The 20,223-nt window shown below is 44.7% G+C and overlaps 1 protein-coding gene across 7 annotated transcripts in view; it reads right to left on the bottom strand.

The window, feature by feature from the left end:
• The window catches only part of gne (glucosamine (UDP-N-acetyl)-2-epimerase/N-acetylmannosamine kinase), a 107,774-nt gene that overhangs the window by 37,828 nt on the left and 49,723 nt on the right, over window positions 1-20,223 (bottom strand). For 3 of the 7 annotated variants that reach the window (XR_010330294.1, XR_010330295.1, XM_064337549.1), the window contains exon 1: window positions 7,754-8,013. The exons of 1 other annotated variant lie outside the window; for it this stretch is intronic. Coding sequence is in view for 2 of the 6 variants with exons in the window: in XM_064337549.1 (XP_064193619.1) it covers window positions 7,754-7,795 (42 nt within the window). In the remaining 4 variants the exon portion in view is untranslated. Of the gene's footprint in view, window positions 1-6,923; window positions 7,158-7,753; window positions 8,014-17,840; window positions 17,936-20,223 lie in introns of those variants that run through there. 3 more of the 7 variants (XM_064337551.1, XM_064337552.1, XM_064337550.1) reach the window with 2 other exon arrangements.

The raw sequence follows: 20,223 nt of genomic DNA, 5'->3' as shown, positions 1-20,223 counted from the left end.
CTGATCATCTATGTGACCCGGCATTATAGCGCCGTTTGTGCATCAGCTCACAGACGCCCAACGCTGCTCTTGAAAGCCGCCTGTGATGTGAAGCTGATCTAATCGGCTAGCGAACCGCCGCTGTTGAGCGCGGCTAATTAGACCACTGAGCCAGGGTAACCGGTACGACGCGGGAACAGGCTTCCCCCCCTCCCCTGCCTCAGCTGGAGTTACTGAACAAAGATCCGGTAGAGAAGAGCGTAGACAAGCCCCTACACAACAGCCTTAAGCAGTGACACTGAGCTTCACAACAGGTATAAATCCCCATTTCTCCCACACCTTCTATGTGCTTTCTGCTGTCCCCCACCCCCCCCACCACCACCACACTCCCTACCTGCACCTTCATTCCATCTGTATTTGTCAATGATTTCCAAATGGGGGAAGGGGGGGGGGGGGGACAAATGCCAGGTGCAACCCCACCCCCAGAATCCATCCCCGAGATAAAATATATCAAATGTACAGAGGCAATGTACCGCAGATCTTAAAACCCTTCCTAATGCATATGGGCTGCATGGAAATTGGCTACTGGACAGGCACTTTATACTGTACTTTCCCAAAGTGAACTGCAAGAGGAAACAAGCAGGCTTTTAGAGTGTGTGCGGCAACAGATGCACCCTACGGGAACGGCGTGAGCACCTGATTGGCTCATTGACTGATGAACTGAGCGTGAGCACAAGCAAATTCCACACACAGGTGCCATCTGGGTAATTCATCAACACTAATTCACCACACGGGCTGTTTTCCAGCCAGACACAGCTACTGCAAAAATACAAACCACAACTGAAGACTAGAGGACCTCACACCACTCTTGTGTGTGCACCCTTACAGACACTGAATATGCTGCAATATATTTACATAAAACATATATTGCCAATATCAAACCACTCCAACGTATGCACCCTTACAGAAACTGAATATGCCGCAATATATTGACATAAAACATAAATTGCCAATATCAGTAAAGATATTGCAATACCATATATATAAATATAGCTAAAAAATATATTTATCCCTACATTTTTCAAAGCGAACAAATATTAACAATAGAGCACATCATGTTCCATTCCTGTAAGGCCAGGTAAGAGCAGTCCAATCAGCTGCTGTGTGTTTGTGTGATTCAGCTCAGAGAAGAAATCAAGGATTAAGTATTACATTACAGTGAATTAAAATGAAATGAATTAAATTAATCAAAATCTAGAAGAGGAAACATTCGAGGATCTGAAGCTAACTTTCTCTGTGACCTTCAATGATTTCAACTGAGCCTCCTGGACCGGCAGCAAAACTCTATCTATTATTCAGGAAAGAGCCACAGTTGAGTATAAGCCCATCTTGGAAAGGAAAAAAAAAAAAATCTTTTTCTTCTACTGTGACAGGAAGTGGGACATAGTGATCACCATGTCTTCCTTAGGGCATAATTGGGCCCCATTTAACAAGCTCAGTTCTAAAATGGTAGGTAGCTACGTGAGTGGCAATCGGTTATATAAAGCAACGTACAATGTGTACCCATCTCATAATATTGGCCTGTCCCATCTGACAGAGGGCGTCCTGACACCGATATTATTTCCCCTCAAACGGCAGAAGAGACCCCGGAAACAACGGCTCCAACCTTCAAAGAGCTCGTCACAGCTAGTTAGCGGGCACGGCGCTAACTTTCAGAAGCGCTAATTACCTGGGGTAATTACGGACCGCAGCCCCGCGGGGTCGGGTCGTCAGCGCCCGACGGAGAACGCGGCGTTCGCCGTGACACAACGAGCGGAAGGAGGAGGAACGATCTCAAATTAAATCAGACCCCGCTGCTCATAACGAGGAGGGCGCAGAACTGGGACTGCGTGTTCTGCGGCAGCGCGGTGGGCTCGTGATTAAGTCGAGCGCGGGCGGCGACGGACGGCGAGGTCGTTCACTGCGGGCCCGCTCTCAGAGCGCAGAGTGGAAGCAGAGTTCAGCCGGCGTGCGCGAACGCTCAGAGCGACCTTGCCGATAATTGAGGCAGAGAGGTGAGGGAAATGGAATTTGAATTGTACACACAAAAATGGCACAATGACAAACAGAACGGAATTAAACGACAGAGGGCATTAAATGGGACACTCGAAAAGCTTAATGAAATTCAGTGCGTTCCTGCAGGGCTGGATTCATTCCGCGCCTCAGCACACAGAAGCTTTTATACTCGCACGAATAGCACCCTAAAAAATAAAAATAAAATAAGATAGTGGACATTGTGGATGAGGTCTGGTTTTACACTAACACCCCGCAGTGTCGACTGTGTCCAATTCAGCCCGACTAGCACCCTCCACCCGTTAGCTGAGGTTAATGAAGCTGCAGCACCAGAGGGTTTGTGAGGGTTTGACCGTTTAACAGCTCACGGTCCGGAGACCGATGGCCTGAGAACGCCTCGTTTCCCCGCTGGATACTGCAGCTTCTCCGCCTTTCTGCATTTTACAGGCCAACCCAAAAACCGGAGAGGTGTGGAGACGTGAACGCTCGCCTGGGGCCTGGGTCCACAACGTCTGCAAAGAGATTTGAGACACTGGCCTTTTGTAAAAAAAAATTATATATATAAATAAAGTTTAATTGAACTGAATTGAGACTGGAATAGGCTCACACATAAAAAAGCTTCCCTGTACTCAAGGCTTCCATTGATTCATAATTCATTTCAAGGATGTGGTGCGATGGATTTAAATTTAAATCAAGAACAAAATTTAGATGAGTACTTTCTTTTATAACCCCCTGGTCTGTAGTGCTTCTCCCGTTTGATTTCAACAGCTGGAAGCCCGGCTGCGTTTGGTCATCCTTCAGCATTTCACCCTCCTGACATTAATGCACCACTTCATCTCCTCACCCCTTTTATTTTGATTGTTCTCTGGAGTTCCCCTGTCCGGCTCAAACCCATTTCCCTCTGACTGACCCAATCATTCTTTATCCTGCGAAGGAAGAGCTCCACCCCTGAGGCCATGGAGGAAGGCGCGGTGGACGGCAAATCAAATTTCATATGCATCTAAAAATGCGGGCCTGGCTTCATTTCAATTTCAACCTCATTTACAGTTCATAGTCCAGATTCATTTGAACCGCGCTGCACTTTGAGCGACAGGTTTATGCTAATGATAGTTATTTGTTTCTTAAGACTGTCGAGATTTTGACAGTCACTAAAATTGTTTAAAAAAGTGCAGCTTGCTTAAATCTGTCATTAGAAGTAACAAAAGGACAAAGGCTGTTATTAATCTCTATTTTGCACACACTCAGAATTTGTTGATGAAACAGATTTGGGTTCAAACAGCTATGCTGCTGCCCTTAAAAAGTTTAGTCAATAAACAACTTAATTAAATAAGTTTTTTTTTTCTTATTTCTTATCTCCAAGTAATTTTCTTATCTCTCAAGGCAGCCAACAAAGTGAAAGCATCATGTTTTCATACATTAACATATTCCACCTCCAGAAAGAGTGCTGTGCCTGTGGCTGAGATTACTGATGAACCCAAACCAGGATATTCTGATAACTGCGAAAAAGACCATTTTTAATTACACGCATTAGAATCAGGAAGTGAAAATTAAATAGATTCTCAAAGATAATAGATCCAAACTGTCTCCCCCCTTTCATTACCTGCGATTACTGTATTTACAGCTCTGCAGACAATTAAGAGCAAGTCTTAATTACTCCACTGATGAGCTGACCTACAACGGTAATTACCAGTTACCTTCATTTAGATGCTGTACTGTATGTAGGTTAGGTATAACAAACTGGTTTGTTTCTGGAATTCACAGAACTGGGAAAAATTAACACGTGCACTGCCCAGTTAACAGTAGTCTATATGAGGGCATTACTTGAACAATTAATGAAACCGCCAACATACTGGACATTGTGGGTAAATTGCTCGTCTTTGTTACAGTAGGGTTTACCTCCTGAGCTCATCTACAACTGAAAGAGCAATGCTGGGTACATTCAGCAAGCTTCATTTTCAGAATCAGCACCATGCCGATAAGCATTAATGTGCTGCAGTCTAGTGCAGTCTGCACTAGAACATCAAGGCCCCCATAGCAGGGCTCTACAGCGCTTCCATTTTAGGACATAATTGAGGAGCACATCCACTAATGGGGATGCATTAGTGTGCGTCTACATTTTTCGATTTAGCACATGGGTTCCATGGGAAAAAAACGTGAGTGTAGAGCCCTGTATGGGGATTAGGCCTACAGTTTAAAATGTAGGGATAACAGAGATACCAGGAGGGTTATTCTGCTGAGGCACCACTACGGTGTACGGCTGCACTCTATGGTATGAACTATAAGCTGATGCAGTTAGCCACACCATCACTCAGTACCTGCCAACTTGCTGCTCAATAGCAACTCCTCTGACCACCTGGATGCCCGTGATCTACCTATACCAGCTGCATTACGTGCCACAGACCACTGTCTGTTTCTATGGGAAATCATCTCCAAAGATATGCAGGCCAGGCTACTTGGGCTGGTGGGGGTCATTTGCAGGGCACTGCATGCTCAGTCCACCTGCCCTGTTTCACTAGCCAAGGAGGCTGCAGGTTGGCCATGCTGTTGCGCAGGGGCATTACAGAGGCTACTGAGCTTACATGAAAAACTCAAAACAGACAAACTAACACTCCCTCAGGACACAGAAACACTATAACACCGTGCGAAGCATGCCTCCGTCTGCTCTAAAAAGTTCTCTCTCCTCGTCATTTATTCAAAAGGCCGGCCAGGCAGGGTCACAGGCCCGCGCGTGTAGAAAGCACAGTGGTTTGTGTTAAACGTGTTTGGAGATTTAGAGGTGAATCGCCTTGTTTGTAGACACGCGGAAGACAAGACAGCCTTTTCTGTTGCACAGACTTGTTCAATTACTCGCTAACTTGGCAAATAAGACCATATGGGACTCGATGTCAGCTGACTGGTAGGAGGGTGGCACAGTGGGTTGTAGCCTCATCTCAGCAAACGACAGGTGCATGCTGTGCTCGGTCCAGAGCTTCAACTGTTATAGCCCACATATCTGCTTCTGTAGCTAGGATACAGCCTCTATATCCCAAAGCCCAAATCCTTAAAACCGTGTCGTCTAGGAGTAAATTAAACAAGCTGACCTTCTTGCGAGTGAAAGCTAGGTGGATACATAGGCTGTGTGAGTAGGGAAGTTCAAAACAAATGTGGGTGGGCTGAAGTGTTGCCAGGGAGACACTTGCTTAAGAGCGCTAAAGCACTGATGCCAAGGACCAGGACACTCTGGACTCTGGTACTACAACATCATTCATATGCAAAACCCAGAGAGAAGAGCAGGAGGCCTGCTGTCCCTATGTATACGGCAAGGAAGCCATCTTGCCCAGACTCCTCTCCCAGTCTTGTTCTCACGTCTCTTCCTTATCACCACTTAGAAACCATCTTCCACACACACGAAGAGCGTATGATAGAAAGTGGACTGTATAAGCTAAATGTTCCACGCTCCAGCACTGTCACCTCAGTTCTTCAGATGTTTCTGCAGCGGTTGTGTGCTGTGGAAAATGAGTGCACAACTCCCTGGCTTCATTTTGCGATGTCAGACACTGTAGTGATAACAGTCGCTGTGTTGCTGTATTAATCTCAAGAGCCCACTGGAGAGATTTTTCACAGATTGCCAACTCTGTACCCCGGTGCCCCAGAGAAGTAGATAAAACAGAACAACCAAGTCACATCTCAAACTCAAACCTAAGCAGACCACAGTGTCTGCTGGTTTATACTGTCTTTCAGCACTTAGCCTACATGCTTAATTTCAGTAACTGATTGGCTAAAGAGTCCACAGACCTGAACTGGCTCCTGATTGAAATAAAACCACCACGCATCAGTAAATGCAGGATATCAGGCCCCAGAAACAGGGCTGGTTACCACTGCCTTAAAGGGTTTTACAACCCAGAAAGAGAAGGATGTCTTTGAAGAAGGCACTACCCATGCACTGCTAATCTGCAATCTGGGGGCATGCAGACAGTGCTGGCTATACTCTCTAACACATACTGTAAGTGGGCACACAGATCTAAACACAGTGATCAAATGCAGGCGTATTACCAACAAACGTCACAGCGCTTAACAATTAGCCTTAAGAGAAACACGAGCATCACAGAGCCCAATGCTGATCTATGACAGCAACATTATACAAATGTCATGTCTTTCAGAAAGTAAATTTATACCTCTTTCACTCAAATTAAACACGTTATTGTCCATCATGTTACAGAATAACGGAGTTAATTATTTGCAGTGTTCTCCCCTGAAATGTTAATGTTCTAATTATTATGCAGATTGCTCTACCAAGGCACCCTGACATTTTTAATTTGACAGATATAATGAGAGGCGTGCATTTGCGGAGGCATCGGGGATAAATGCGAAACCCCACAAAAAAATAAAAAATTAAAAATCACCAGCGGTGCCTCCCCAGTCACGCGCTATTATTAATGCGATTCCACATTTTTCAGTTTGACTACTTATTTAAAATCAGCACAAACTGTACTTGCGGGGGCATGAAAGACGTGTTCAGAACTTCTCAACAAGCACTTTGTGAGAGCGGTTTAATTAAGCTGTTCTCATTTAATATTTTACCACGTGTCACACCCACATGTGGGCGAGATAATCATTAGTGCTGCAGGGCGCACAAAAAAACATAAGCCGCAACCACAGTAGAAAATGAAGTGCATTTATGATAAGGATTATTATTATTATTACTGCTGATCATTGCAGAAGGTCCAGTGATTTACACTGGAATTAATTTATTTGACAACTTAAAATCGAGATTTCCTAACACTGCATAGCAGACAGATAAACCTATAGAAATTGTCAAGGATAGAAACACAAGGAGGCCAGTAGGCTTATTTCCATTGTGGAAAGCACAAAACAAACAGCCTTTCAGGTAAATCAGGAATTTTCTTCCGTACCTGCATAGATGTCACGCACGCTTGCATCCCATTTCAGCGAGGTCAGGAAACTATTTAAAATTCAATTAATAGACTGAAAATTGCCTATAATATTCTATGCAGGTTTGTCGTTAATCAATTAATTGAACTGAAATTCATCTTCTGAACTGAAAAGTAATAACGTATTTGAACAAAATGCTGATATTCACGTACATAAGTTATAGCCTATAATGCAAGCCACATTTAGACCCGACCATGCACCGTACAATATAAGGTTCTGTTAACAAACAGCAGACCTAAGACTTAGGCCAAATTAACACGTATCCCTGCAACAGCACACCGTCACACCAATAGTGCACTTCCCCTGTGGTGCATAGCCATAAAATGAGGCCTGCTAAGCCTTGTGTGAGTTCTGTGGCCAGTAGACTGGTGTTCGGCACATTATTTTGTACTGGTTAACTCACATTTATCATAAATGTCCTCCCACGTCACACAAAATGCAGTATCTTAGAATGTTTTCCAGTCAGTTGCTGCTGTTGCGAGACGGAACAAACCAGGATATAATTCTAAAATGTGTCGTGCTCAAGATTAGCGAATCATATTTAATCCATTTATGTAATTTATCATTGATGTTCTCATTACCTCCCTCTCTGCCCACTTGATGTTGTATATGCGCCAGATGTGTAGTGTTTAGTCTAACGCATGTGAATGAATGTGTTAATGTTTGAGAAAAAGACGGCAGAGAGAGCGCATTTCTACTGCATAGATTTACTAGATTTTAAGAAGTTGAAATCCCTCCGTTTGTGTCCATCAACGACAACAACAGCATAGATTTTGAGTAGCCTACTTACCCATGCAAGTTTTGTAACGCCGTGACTGCTAACGCCGGCCATCCAGCTATAGGTGTTTCGCTAACTTCCAGAACTGGGTATACTCGCTTCTTCTCAGTCAAACACCCAGTCCTCTTATGTATTGTCAATGCCAAATTCAAAAGCATTATTATTAACGTTAAAAAACGATATATTCCCATGTGCCATGTCCCACTGCTCCGACAGTTTTCCGGCAGTTTGATGAGCTGCCTAACGTCAGCTTTCGCGAGCGCTATGCTATTGGGCCTGTTTGAAAGTTTGAAAATCTTCACGTGGGACAGATGACCTAACGTATCTCGCCACTCCCTGGCCCAGCGCATCCGCGAAGCTACCGTGAGTGAGCTGAGCGTTTCCACTGTGCCAGGTTGCTGCTGAAGAACAGAATTTGTCTTTATTCACAAACTTGGTTTAAAAATGCTTCAGATGAAAAGCTAAATCTGAGCCAGAAGTGCACTGACATAAATTTCCTTCGCCAGAAATGACAAACTCTTTGGATAAGAAACGTGTCTCAGCTAGCAGCAACTGGCCACATGTGAACTGTGAAGTGGTTGCATGAATTAGCTACTGGAACCTACATTACTGTGCCATCTGGGCTAATATAATTCGAGCATGTTGTGGCTGACTGGTGATGATGTTAACGCACGATTGCTAATATCATTTAAGACAGTTCAGAGATAAATCTTTTTCTTTTTTTAACAAAATAATCCACCCGTTTCTTCAGTTTTTGTTACAAAAAATGTGTGCACTCATCCAGCACACTTCCCTGCGAGCCACTGACTGTTTTCCCCACTACAAACCACGCAATACACAACAGGAGAGCTAGCACCAGCCGTGCGAAGGCGCCTCTTTCACTGTATGACAACAAGCAACCTGCAGGTAGCTGATGAGAATCAAGTGGAATCTCTGCTGCAGTGGTAACCTGTGGACCATGCCTATCTACCACTGCTGACTTTTAGTCATGGCGAGATAAGACTTTGGATAGAAATGTGTAGTTTATCTGAAGTGACAGCATCCTGCAGTCTGGTATGAAAACGGATAATAATCTCTGTCTGAGGAGGACAGCCTCTGACTGGGAGGGCAACATCTCTTCATGCGTCAGTGATCGCTACTGGTGAGTTTTTTATTTATTTATTTATTTTATAGCCTAGGCCTACCTCACTTGTTCGCGACCCCGACTCATTGACCAGGATGGGTAACGTAAAAAAGCGGTTGCGGCATCACATGCTTGTTTCTTTGAGACTACTGAATAAATGAATATATTTGTTCCACCGCTGCGTTGTGTGTTTTTTAAAATCTATTTTTATTATTCACGGGATTCAGCACAACGTATTTCTAGTTTTGAGTTGAGCTCATTTCATTACTTGAGAAATGAAAGCGTCCTGCATGGATTGTAACATCTAACAGATGTCATTCGCTTTGCGTTCCAGTCGTCTGATAACTTCCATCTTCCATCTGGATTGGCTGAAACCAAATGCAGGAACTGCCAACCTTATTTCAAATGGCAAAACTTGAATGCCTTTTCTGTAGTAGCGAAGATGGGTTTCATGTTTTAATTATGACATTTGTGCAGATGCCAAGGCCACAAACTGGAGGGCTGAGCAGCAGCCTTGGAAGTAGGGGGAGGAGAAGAAAGAGAAGCGCTCATATAAAGATGATCTGTTTACATGTACAGGAAATGCAAGCCACAGCACCATTTCCTCCATCGGCAAACAACCAATGTTGATTCAAGAAGGGCCATATGTAAGAATGATACAAAGGAGATCTATAAACATGTATTCCAACAGGAAACAAGAACAGGGAGCTGAAAAAAAATTAGGCCTAAATTAATTCTATCAGATCGGCTGGAATGGAACAGTGATGTGGACTTGTCGTTGCAGTAGGACTTTGGCGAATCACAACATTGTAGCACTGCATTAATATCTCTTCTTAATAAAAAAAAAATGTTTCTCAATAAGGAAAAAGGATTAGAGTTAGAGTTTACATAAGCTTAATCAGAATTTAATGCAATGGCGTGGCAGTGCATCATAATTTTCAGGGAACTGGGGGTTTTAACTCAAAGGTTGTGTGCGCTGCCATATCCTTGAGTAAGGTACTTAGCCTGAATTGATTTAGACACACACAATATCAACAGGGTTGTGGTGTGTTGTTGGAAGGCAATGACCAAAGCTGAGGTGTGAAAGAGGGTGTGATATTGCTATCGCGTCTTTTCTATTGTGCATTATCTCAGCTTTTGTATGGCCTTGTGAATCTGTGAGTCACTTGGGTTTCATAACTCTCAGTTTCGGGAAGGTGACCAGTGTCACCACAGCAACTGCCTACACATAAACAAAACCCCTCCAAAAAGCACACAGCGGGCACTCTTTCTCCTGGAGCACCACACAGCAGTGTCCTGCTTTGGCGTTAGGCTCATACTTATTAGCTGGGATTCAATCAACATTGGGAAAAAAAAAATGCAAGCCATCTTAGTAAAATAAAGGCAATTGAAAACATAAAATAAACAAGACTAAAGTGGAGCGCTGTAGCGCTGCTTTAGGGTTAGGATGCGGTCCACTGTTTGTTACTGAATCTAGGCTGGACCAGCGCAAGCCCTGGCTTGAATCACATACGAAGGGAAGAATTTTAGTTGGCAGGACGTTTGTCGCATGTCCAGCGTTGCCAGATTGGGCGGATTCCCACCCAACTGGGCTGCTTTTTAAATGTTATTGTGCGGGCGAAAATGGTTTTGGGCAGGTTCACCAATTTCAAATCTGGCAACACTGATCATTTTGTGAAACAGTGACCCCTCCTGGCCAGTCGATCACCTGCAGTCTGCCTGCATAAGCTGCACATGAAGTGTCCTCCTCAGACTCAGCAGTGTTTGTGTGAGCTTCACTGATGGACCGCAGACTGAGGAGAAGCAGCTGTTTGACACTGTGGTGCATGGGAGAGCACACTTTGCCTGCTCCCTCCCAAACTGAAAGCCGGTTCCACAGAGAGCTTAAAAATCCAAATGAGAGAAAAAAGAAGGATACATTTTATACACTCTTCTGTGAGCAGCTGGGCATTCCAAATTGGGAGAAAAGAAGTGGTACATTTAAAAAAAAAAAAAAAAAAACAGGAGGCAAATGGCAACACTGTGAATGGTGGGGTTTGGGTGGTCAGAACGCAACTCCTGCCATGCGTCTGATCCTACAGTGTATGAGATTTGCAGGTTTAGGAGCAGCATGTGGAAGTAGCTTCCAGCGTGAAATCACATTTAATAACAAAGGCCTTTTAAACAAGGCCCCCGGAATATCTCAGCCGCGCGAGTCATTTCCATGGAGACGCCGCGACCGAGGCAGCCAATGGGCTTCGCTGGAGCCTCTGACCTCTGCGGAGACGGATGCTGGAGGGTTTTCCCTTCTCCGTCGCGCGGGGGTTGCTTTATAGTCAGACTCGGGAGGCTGTTCCGTGGCTCTGAGGGACTTGTGATGGATTGCACTGCATTAAAGAAACTTTATGGAAATTTCCTGTTTGCGTGGGCTCCCGAACAGCAGGCTTCACGCTCCTCGTTGGCGAGCCTGGTGAAAGCAGGGCAGAACAGGTAACCTTTCGCGATGCGGCCAGTATTTTTTAACCGATCGCAGGTATAAAGGTGTTGATTCATAAAAATTCAAAAAAGGGGGTCCTCCCAGGAACGTGGTTATGATTTAACTCGTCATTCCAAATTCAGATGGGAATTGGACATACACAGCCCTGCAGTGGGCAGCAAATTATTCTTTTAAATATAAGTTTACAGTGTGTGGAAGAGCACCATAGGATCAGATCTTTTCACCCATGGGGAGTTCTCTCTTGACACGCCCTATTTCTGCAGTCTGTAACGGAAGGAGGTTCAATACTTAGGTGCTAAATTAATTTTGAGCTGATGAGGCAATTACGGGCCCAGAGAGAAATTGCTTGGGGAACATTAAGATTAAATTTTCTTCTGCATTAGCGCCATGGGAGAGAGTGTTTAAGAGTTTGGATATTGCTCCATCTCCTCAAAGCTGAGTCATCTTCCCTCGCTCTAACTTTCAACAACACATCACTTAGCGACGACGAGCGCCACGATTTGGGTCAATGTCCATTCTTTCGCCATCATTCGGTGGGTATAGATCCACCGCTCCTCCGTCCCCCCCTCTCCCCCTCACTCTCGCCCACGGAAGCATCTGTTCCTGTCCTCCAACCTTCAAGACGATGAGATACTGACTCCATAACGACCACGTCTCAGCCACGGCAAACCGTGCTGTAAGCACGTCTGGTTATCGCCCAGGAAGTTCCGGCTAATACCGAGGCAGCTCATCTCCCCGCTTCCAGTGGCTTCCGTTCCAGGCCCCCTGCCGCCAGGCTCGGATCAAAGACTCCTCCGGCGTCCAAAAAAGTTTGCCTCGCTCCTTAAGTCCCCCTCCGTACACCGCTACACTGCGCTCCAGCCCCCCCCCCCCCCATGGGGAATCCCGGCCCACTGTGACGACTCTTCTGCCTGAAGTCTCGCCAGGAGGAGTGTGTTGCCGCGGACGATGAAAAGTGGCTCTTCTTTAATTGGAGCTCTGGGAAATGGACTCTAGTGGGAATGGGGGGGGGGGGGGGGTTTGGGATGAGGTGGATCCCTTTCTACTGTCGCTAAACCCTCCAATCCTTTCGCCGCTCTCAGATACGCCTCGTCCTCAGGGTTTGGCACGTGGACGCGAGGCGGGACGTGAGGTAGCATTGAGATTGTCCAAAATTTACGAGGAGCCTCATTTCGTCAATCTTAAAGGATATTACCAAAGCACTCTTTTTCTGTCAAAAAGTTTAAAATGCCTTCAATAAAATGACACTGCTACTTTAAAACACAACATGCTAAGATGGAAGTGGGGTAAGGTGGTTGTCAGTTATTCTGGGTTGTGGAGCCATACACCCCATCTCAAATTTGTCCCTCCCCCCACACTTTAATCTCACCTCCCCACAGACCCTGTGATCCTTGGTTAGGTTCGGCACTGGGGTGCTTTGGCCATCATGGTCACACATGGACAACGAGGCAACACTGAGATTTTCCTAAATTTAAGAAAAATATCTTGGAAAAATGCAACCAAGGCATCCAGTCCAGACACGGATGGTGAGCAATGTTGAGATGTGTCTTAAATTCACTCTTGTTATGTTCTACATTACTTTGTTAATACTCAATGAATCCACTGATTTTAAAAACACAAAACTCCACCAACTCCCATGATCTTTGCTCACACCAGCTTTACAGATGACCTCCTGAACAGAGGTCATCTGTAAAGCTTGGACAACCAACCAGCAGCTGGGCCACACTGACTGAAATCCACACCAGGCAAACTTATCTGGCCCATGGGATTCCACCATGAAAATTCAGACTTGTGCCCTTCAGAAAGGAGAGAATCCATGCAGGCATTCTAAGTCCATTTCCCACAATTCAATTCCTTTTCCCACAGCCTCTTTTCAGGAAGGTCGGCCAGCATTAAGCGTGTTTGACTGAATCATCTGATGAGATGGGAGACTGAGATTCCAGCTATTGAGTTATATCTGCCTCTTGGTGTGAGGAGTCAGTATTGATCTGGGATCAGATGTAATGAGCAGCAGGTTTGAGATGCGGGTTTAAACAGGATTCAGGACTGACCTGGGATCAGGGGTTAAAGAGCAGCAGGTTTGAGATGCGGGTTTAAACAGGAGTCAGGACTGACCTGGGATCAAGACCCAAGGCTTGAGTAAACTCACTCAAATAACTCCAGTTAAAACAAAAACTGCATATATTTAAGGCCCTGGATTAAGGAAATAAGCATGTGCAATGAGGTTTAAAAAAATCCTTAAAAGTTAAATTAAGTGGAAGCAGATTTGCTTCCTAATTAAAATTCCATTTATGGTGTAAATGGTTTTGTCTTTCATCATTAATCCGTAAAAAAAAAATATTAAAAGGCATTTCAGCACTCAAGCGAACCGCACACTAGCGCATGGACAGAAGGCTAAATGCGGCACTGGAATTGGTTTGATACTGACGGTCACGGCTGACTACGTTCGGATGGCTCGTGTGTTCAGCTTAATGGAATTCCGCTTCGGAGAGAGCGCGAGCGCAGAAAGAGAGGCTAAACTGGAAGTGCCGGCATATCTCCGAGCGGAGCCGTGGAACTGTGGCGCGGTTCCTGGATTAACATTAGCCTACCGCGAAAAAAAGGTTGGGGGTGGGGGGGAGCACTTTGACCAAGCGTACAAAAATAAGCATGTGAATATGAGGCTTATATTTCGCAGCGCACACGCGTCTTTACAGCCCAAACAGGCTAACGCGGGGAGATAAGGACAAGCCTCGGATAAATCTTACTCAGTTCCCGGTTGAATGAGGCAGCGACAGCGTTGGAGGAAAATGGAAGCGCTGCAAGCTGCCGCCTGTCATAACTCATTTGGATGCGTGCTCTTCTAGCTCCCCATTCAAGGCATAACGCTGGAAAACAATTACAAAAAATAAAAAATGAATAAATAAAATAAAGCGTGGACGATGAAATATGTAATGGCGTATGCGGACTGAATCTGTTGTGACGATCTTACTTTTATGGCTCTGTTAATTAAATACAGACTATGCATACAGGATCGAGCCACGATAGAGGAATCACCGCAGTTAATTCCATTGGTGACCAGTCGGAGGTGCGCAGAACAACGATCATTAATTCACTTCCTGTCACAGAAACTGGGAATGGGCTCCGACCAGATTAACTTCCTGTCCTGGACATCGCTCCGTACATACACAGGTCACACATCCAATAAATAATTAGAGAGGAACTGGAGGCTGAAATATTACACGAGGAAGCAAAGCCTTGAGGGAATATTAAAGACAGAGACCAAGGAAATATGAGATACAAAAAAGGGGAATGTAAGACACATAAGAGATACACAAGGGGAACATAAGACAGAGGGAACAGATCTACAGAAGAGAAAAAAGATACACCAAGGGAACAAAAGAGAAACAAAAAGGGATTATAAAACACACAGAGGGAAGCTATGCGTTATACAGAGGGAATGTAACAGACACACAGAGGGAACGAAAAGGGCATATAAGACACAGTGGGAACATAACAGACAAACAGGGAACATATGAGATATATAGGGGGAACAAAAGAAATACAAAAGGGGATATAACACACATGGAGGGAACATAAGAGGCACACAAAGGGAACATAACAGATACACAACGGGAACATAAGGTATGCAAAGAGGGGACATAAGAACCCAACATGTCCTATGAGAGACCAACCAACAAACAGCAGTGTAAATAAGAAAGGATAAAGGAGACTTTGCTTGGTTATTCACGCCTGTGGCTACTGCGCTTTTTCTCCCAAGTTGCTAGTGCTCGACGGACGCGGCACACAAATATGGCGGCACGTGCCCGAAGCCCTCTCCTCTGTCCGCGACACCACACGATGTTGGAATGCCGGACCAGTCCCCCAAACCACCGGAACGTCGACGGAATGCTCGCGGAATCTGCTTCACTGCGGTCCAGCCTTTCATGCAGATACACCGCTATCACAAGTCCCTCACCAGCTTCATTAAAGCCATAATTACACTGCATTGATAATTACCCCTTTCATGCAGGGATCACCCGGGTCAGCTTGGATTACAGTATATGAGGTCTGAACATTGCTCTGGCTCACTTGGGCTGCATACTTGTATGAGGTTTTTTTCAGCAGCACAAGAGAGTACTGCGCCAGTAGTGGAAGATGGAATTTACAATTCAGGCGTTGAGAAGATGCTTTAAACCAAAGTTGTTTACATTTAAACATTACATTGAACATGACCAGAGTTCCAGCACCGAAGCTAAAGGCTAGTAAAGGGTACAATTCAGTCAGGCCCATAGTAAAGACCCCTGTCACAAGGACCTGCAAAACGAGGACATACCACACACACACGCACACACACACACACACACACACACCATACACGACACACGACCACGCACGTCACACAGACACACACACGCACAGCACACCAACACACAATGCACACCACACACACACACACACACACACACAGGACCACACACACACGACACACACACACAAAACCACCACACGACACCACACACTACACTCACACACATCACACACACACACACACCACACACACACACACACCACACACACACACACACACACACACTAGCGCTGAAGGCTAGCGGACGCCGCGCGGCTCGAGGGGACCTCTGCTCCCGTCCCTCTCACGCGTAACGGCGGATGGCGATGATCGTTGGAGCGAAGCTCCGCCGCTCGGCCTTCTGGGAACTCGTGGGCTGGTGATAAACGGCTGGTGACCTGCGCGCAGGCCCCCAATCGTCCGTTTCTGTCACGTGGCGCCTTGCCGCGGGGGGAACCCTCTCTCTCTCTCACTCTCTCCCTCTCTCTCCCTCTCTCTCCCTCCCTCCCTCCCAGCAGCGCGCGCCTCGTTCATCTCCAGCGATTTTAGCGCCGATAAGCACAGCCAGCAGAGCCACCTTCCACCGTGAGTCGAGGGCAATGACTAACCCAGCCACACGCCTCCCAGAACACAGCACATCCACATCCCCCAACATTACTTCTTTCCTTAAAACAGAATTCCAGGGCAGTCCGACTTTGAAGACACACAAGGAATCCAATCCACTGAAGCTTAAGCAATTAATATTATATACAAATATGGACTAAAAACTGATTTATTAAAAGGATAGGAAATACAAAAAACACAAGAGAATAAGAAACTGTATAAAAATACTCTGTTTCTAACTTCCTCCATATAAATGTAACCTTGACTAGATTGAATCTTTGTAACAGAAGTTGACAGAACAGCTGTTTACCAGCAGTGATTGTTACGTCATCAACAGTAGAATGTTCAGGCAAGAACATTCTAATCACATATTTGTGATCTTGCACCTTAAGGTGAAACTTGGCCCACCAATAAAAACAATTATCTTTAAGAGCAACACAACTGTGCCATACATACACTGAACATACAGTGCAGCCTACAAAGAAAAGAGACATTATGTCATAGTCTGCATGGTGTCAAAACAATGATTCATACCACATGCACAAAATTAACTTCCATCAAACTGCCATACCCTACAACAATACCAACTATAAACAATCAGCTGTGCTCAGCTATAGCAGAATTCATTTAAAGACTGAGTGATTAGATTTCACCTTGAGGCAAAACGTTTGTTTAACAATAAATCCAACTCAATAAATGAAATTTAAAAAACTTACTGAAAAAAAAAACCATCCAGGCTTCTGTGGATTTAGAGAGTTTGACGGGAACACAGAACCACTGCAGACAGAAATTCTGTGTGGAGGATTTTTCCCAGTGACAGCTCTGGAGAAAACTGGGCAGTCCCAGTGAATTAATGCATTGAAACAGGAGTCTACATTCTGTTATTTTGAGGAGGGCCACTATGGGGAGAGGCACTGCTGCACCCCCCGATCAAAGTAAATGCAGGTTTTGACTGAAGGTTTTTTATTGGTCGATTGAGTTATTGAATCAGGTGTGGAGTATAGCCAGGCTGGGACAAAAGCCTCCAGCTGTGAATCCCTGTCCATAGTGGGAGAGAGGGTTTCAGCCAGCAGGGTTGTCCCTGTCGCATTAGAGAAGGCATATCCTCTTTTTCGCCTGCAGTCTGACTGCATCACCTGCGCAGATGTACTCCTTTGATGCACAGACTGCGCAGCACAGCTGCTAGGCTTTGCTAAGCAGCAATGTGCCTGGCCCACAAGTTATATTGCACACAGACATGAAATATAAAAATACAAACCATTAGGAATAATAATTGTAAAAATGAATAACAATAACAGTAAATCATGGTTTTTTGAAGGTTAATTAACTACACTTTAGGTCTTATTGAGAACAGCAGACACACAAACCAGAGAGAGCTATAAAAAATTAATGAGTTATATTGTTTTTTTTATTCTTCTTGTCGTTGTTGTTGAAATTACGAAGGGCTTAACATGAGCAAAAAAAAACTACTGGCTAAGAGGTCGATTGCAGTAGAGCAGCCATAAGACCAGGAGCTGCTGAGGTTGACTAACTTTCATAAATGAAAAATAAATCTATAGATAATTACCTGCCTCCAATCTGCAAGGAGATGTCTCTCAGCCAGGCCCGAATCCACCGGGTCGATTCTCTCGCTTAAACTCTCCCCCAGATTAGAGTGAGCGGCTATCAAAATAAAAACAGGAGAAATAAGAAATGAGATTTCACACCCCCCCCCCCTTCACCTCATCAAATGCGCCTGGTCAAAAACAACGTATATGCCTGGCTGAATTATTTCAATATACCTCAACAGAAAACACCCGGCTTTTGCTCCAAAATAGTCAACAATGCATTCAGTCAGTCCAGGGCCGTCTTAGCCCATAAGACAAAGCAGTGATAGCCCATCCGATTTTTCATTTTCTACAAAATATTGTTTAAACCTCCTAAGACCCAACAATTTCTTTTTGTCCCCTGTAGTGGAGAAGAGTCTTAATCTCAAGAACCATATATTTTACAATGCTGAAACCTGCACTACAAGGGTCATTCAATAAAAACAAAATAAACAATAGGCAATGTTTTCTTTATCCAAGACACTTGTATTTCGTCAAAAAAATTACAATACTTAAATTAGTTTCTGTCATGTCTCGGGAGGTTATTTGATTTGGTAAATTTGTCTTTCAGCGAAACTGTGGACAAAGTGCATGAATTTGGGGGAAAAGACACGGTCATTAGTAGATGTTGTTACACGCAGTAAAGAACAGAATCCACCCCGCCGCTGCTGCCGCAGCTGCTGAAAGCCTGGCCTTATCTCCCTGTGCCCTCCTTTTATTATCTCTTCGTCTGAAACCCTTGAGGCAGCATATTAAAGCATTCACTGACATCAGAGCCTATGTGGGCTATCACTGAGCTAACCGCTAACTCAGAGCTTCACTGTGTCTGGGCTGTCACCCGAGCCACGCTAACTGCTAACTTAGAGCTTCACTGTGTCTGTGCTATAACCAAGCCGTGCTAACCGCTAACTCAGAGCTTCGCTGTGTCTGGGCTATAACCAAGCCGCGCTAACTGCTAACTCAGAGCTTCACTATGGGCTTAAACTCAGCCATGCTAACCGCTAACTCAGAGCTTCACTATGTCTGGGCTACCGCTAGAGCCATGCTAACCGCTAACTCAGAGCATCACTGTGGGTCTATCTGGGCTATCCCCAGAGCTAAGCTAACTGATAACTCAGACCTTCATTATGGGTCCATGCAGGGTCACCCCAAGGCAGCCCAGCCATCACTCCCCCCCCCACCCCAAAAAAAAAAGGGAGCCCAGAGGATGGGGGTTTCAAATTAGCAGAGGTACCTCCTAAATTGTGATCCCATCTCTCGCTGTAGCTCTCTCTACTTCCCCCTGTCTGAATTAAATAAGAGAAAAAGAGGGCAGATCTGCTAAATTGATAAATAAATAATTTCGTTTTGTGGGTTCAAGGTATAAAAAAAAAGGATTTCAGCAGTCTGTTGATTCAGTCTCTCCAAACAAAAACAAAAATGAAACCCTGAACCAGAACATGTTTTTACCTTTTACAGTGATTACTACATTATCCATCAAAACACATCCCCGAGGGTTATTTTTATCTCTAATCTTTAGCAACAAATAAAGGAATATAATCAGGCATGGGGGTGAGATGGAGGTTCCCCACTATTGACGCCCGAAGGCAGGTTTCATAACACAAGTAAAATGTACTCTAATCTAAAATAAATTGCAGTTTCTCCTGCATCATATCCTGCTATGGCCTGGGATTGGTCATCTCAGAACTACGCTAAAATTAACATTTTGTTTTTCGCACATAACATGCATGCTGGTACAGTACTGTACGTCCCTCTGGGACAAACGTGCATCCACGAGATTGCAACACCCACTGCATCTGAAATAAAGAGCTTCAGATTCATTATATTTCAACTAAAAGCTAACGGGTCACTCGCTATTCTCTCTCTCTTCTGTATGGCTTGAGCGATATTCAAACAGATTATGTTTGCACAATACCAGGCTGATATCACTCACAACAGCAGGAAATCAGTCTGGCCAATTAAGCCGAGCCTTTTTGACGACCGACCGGTGTTCGAATGGCGCCATGTGACTTCCTGTGGTTGAACTGAATGGCGATTCAGTTCAAATGACCTTTACAATTCATTTAATTTTGAAAAAAAAAAAACTGCCCATTTTCCTCCTAGGAAACTACCACATTTTCAGACTGCATGATAGTACGAACTAGGGTGCTGTTACTAGGGTTAGGTCATTCACATAAGGGCCTGATCAATATGCACTCTGATTTAAAAAGGGATACATTCTTCCATGGTTAAAATGTTTGGTGCTCTTGTATTCTGATATAAAACAGAAGAGAGGACACAGCACAAGGAGGATGTGCTTTTTAAATGGGGCCAAATCCTTGTGGGAACAAAAAATATTTCAATGACATCTAAAAGGAGTGATAT

This window comes from Anguilla rostrata, chromosome 5 (assembly GCF_018555375.3).
Source record: "Anguilla rostrata isolate EN2019 chromosome 5, ASM1855537v3, whole genome shotgun sequence".
NCBI classification, from domain to species: domain Eukaryota; kingdom Metazoa; phylum Chordata; class Actinopteri; order Anguilliformes; family Anguillidae; genus Anguilla; species Anguilla rostrata.
Note: the sequence above shows the minus strand (reverse complement) of the source record. Positions and strands in the feature narration are given on the sequence as shown.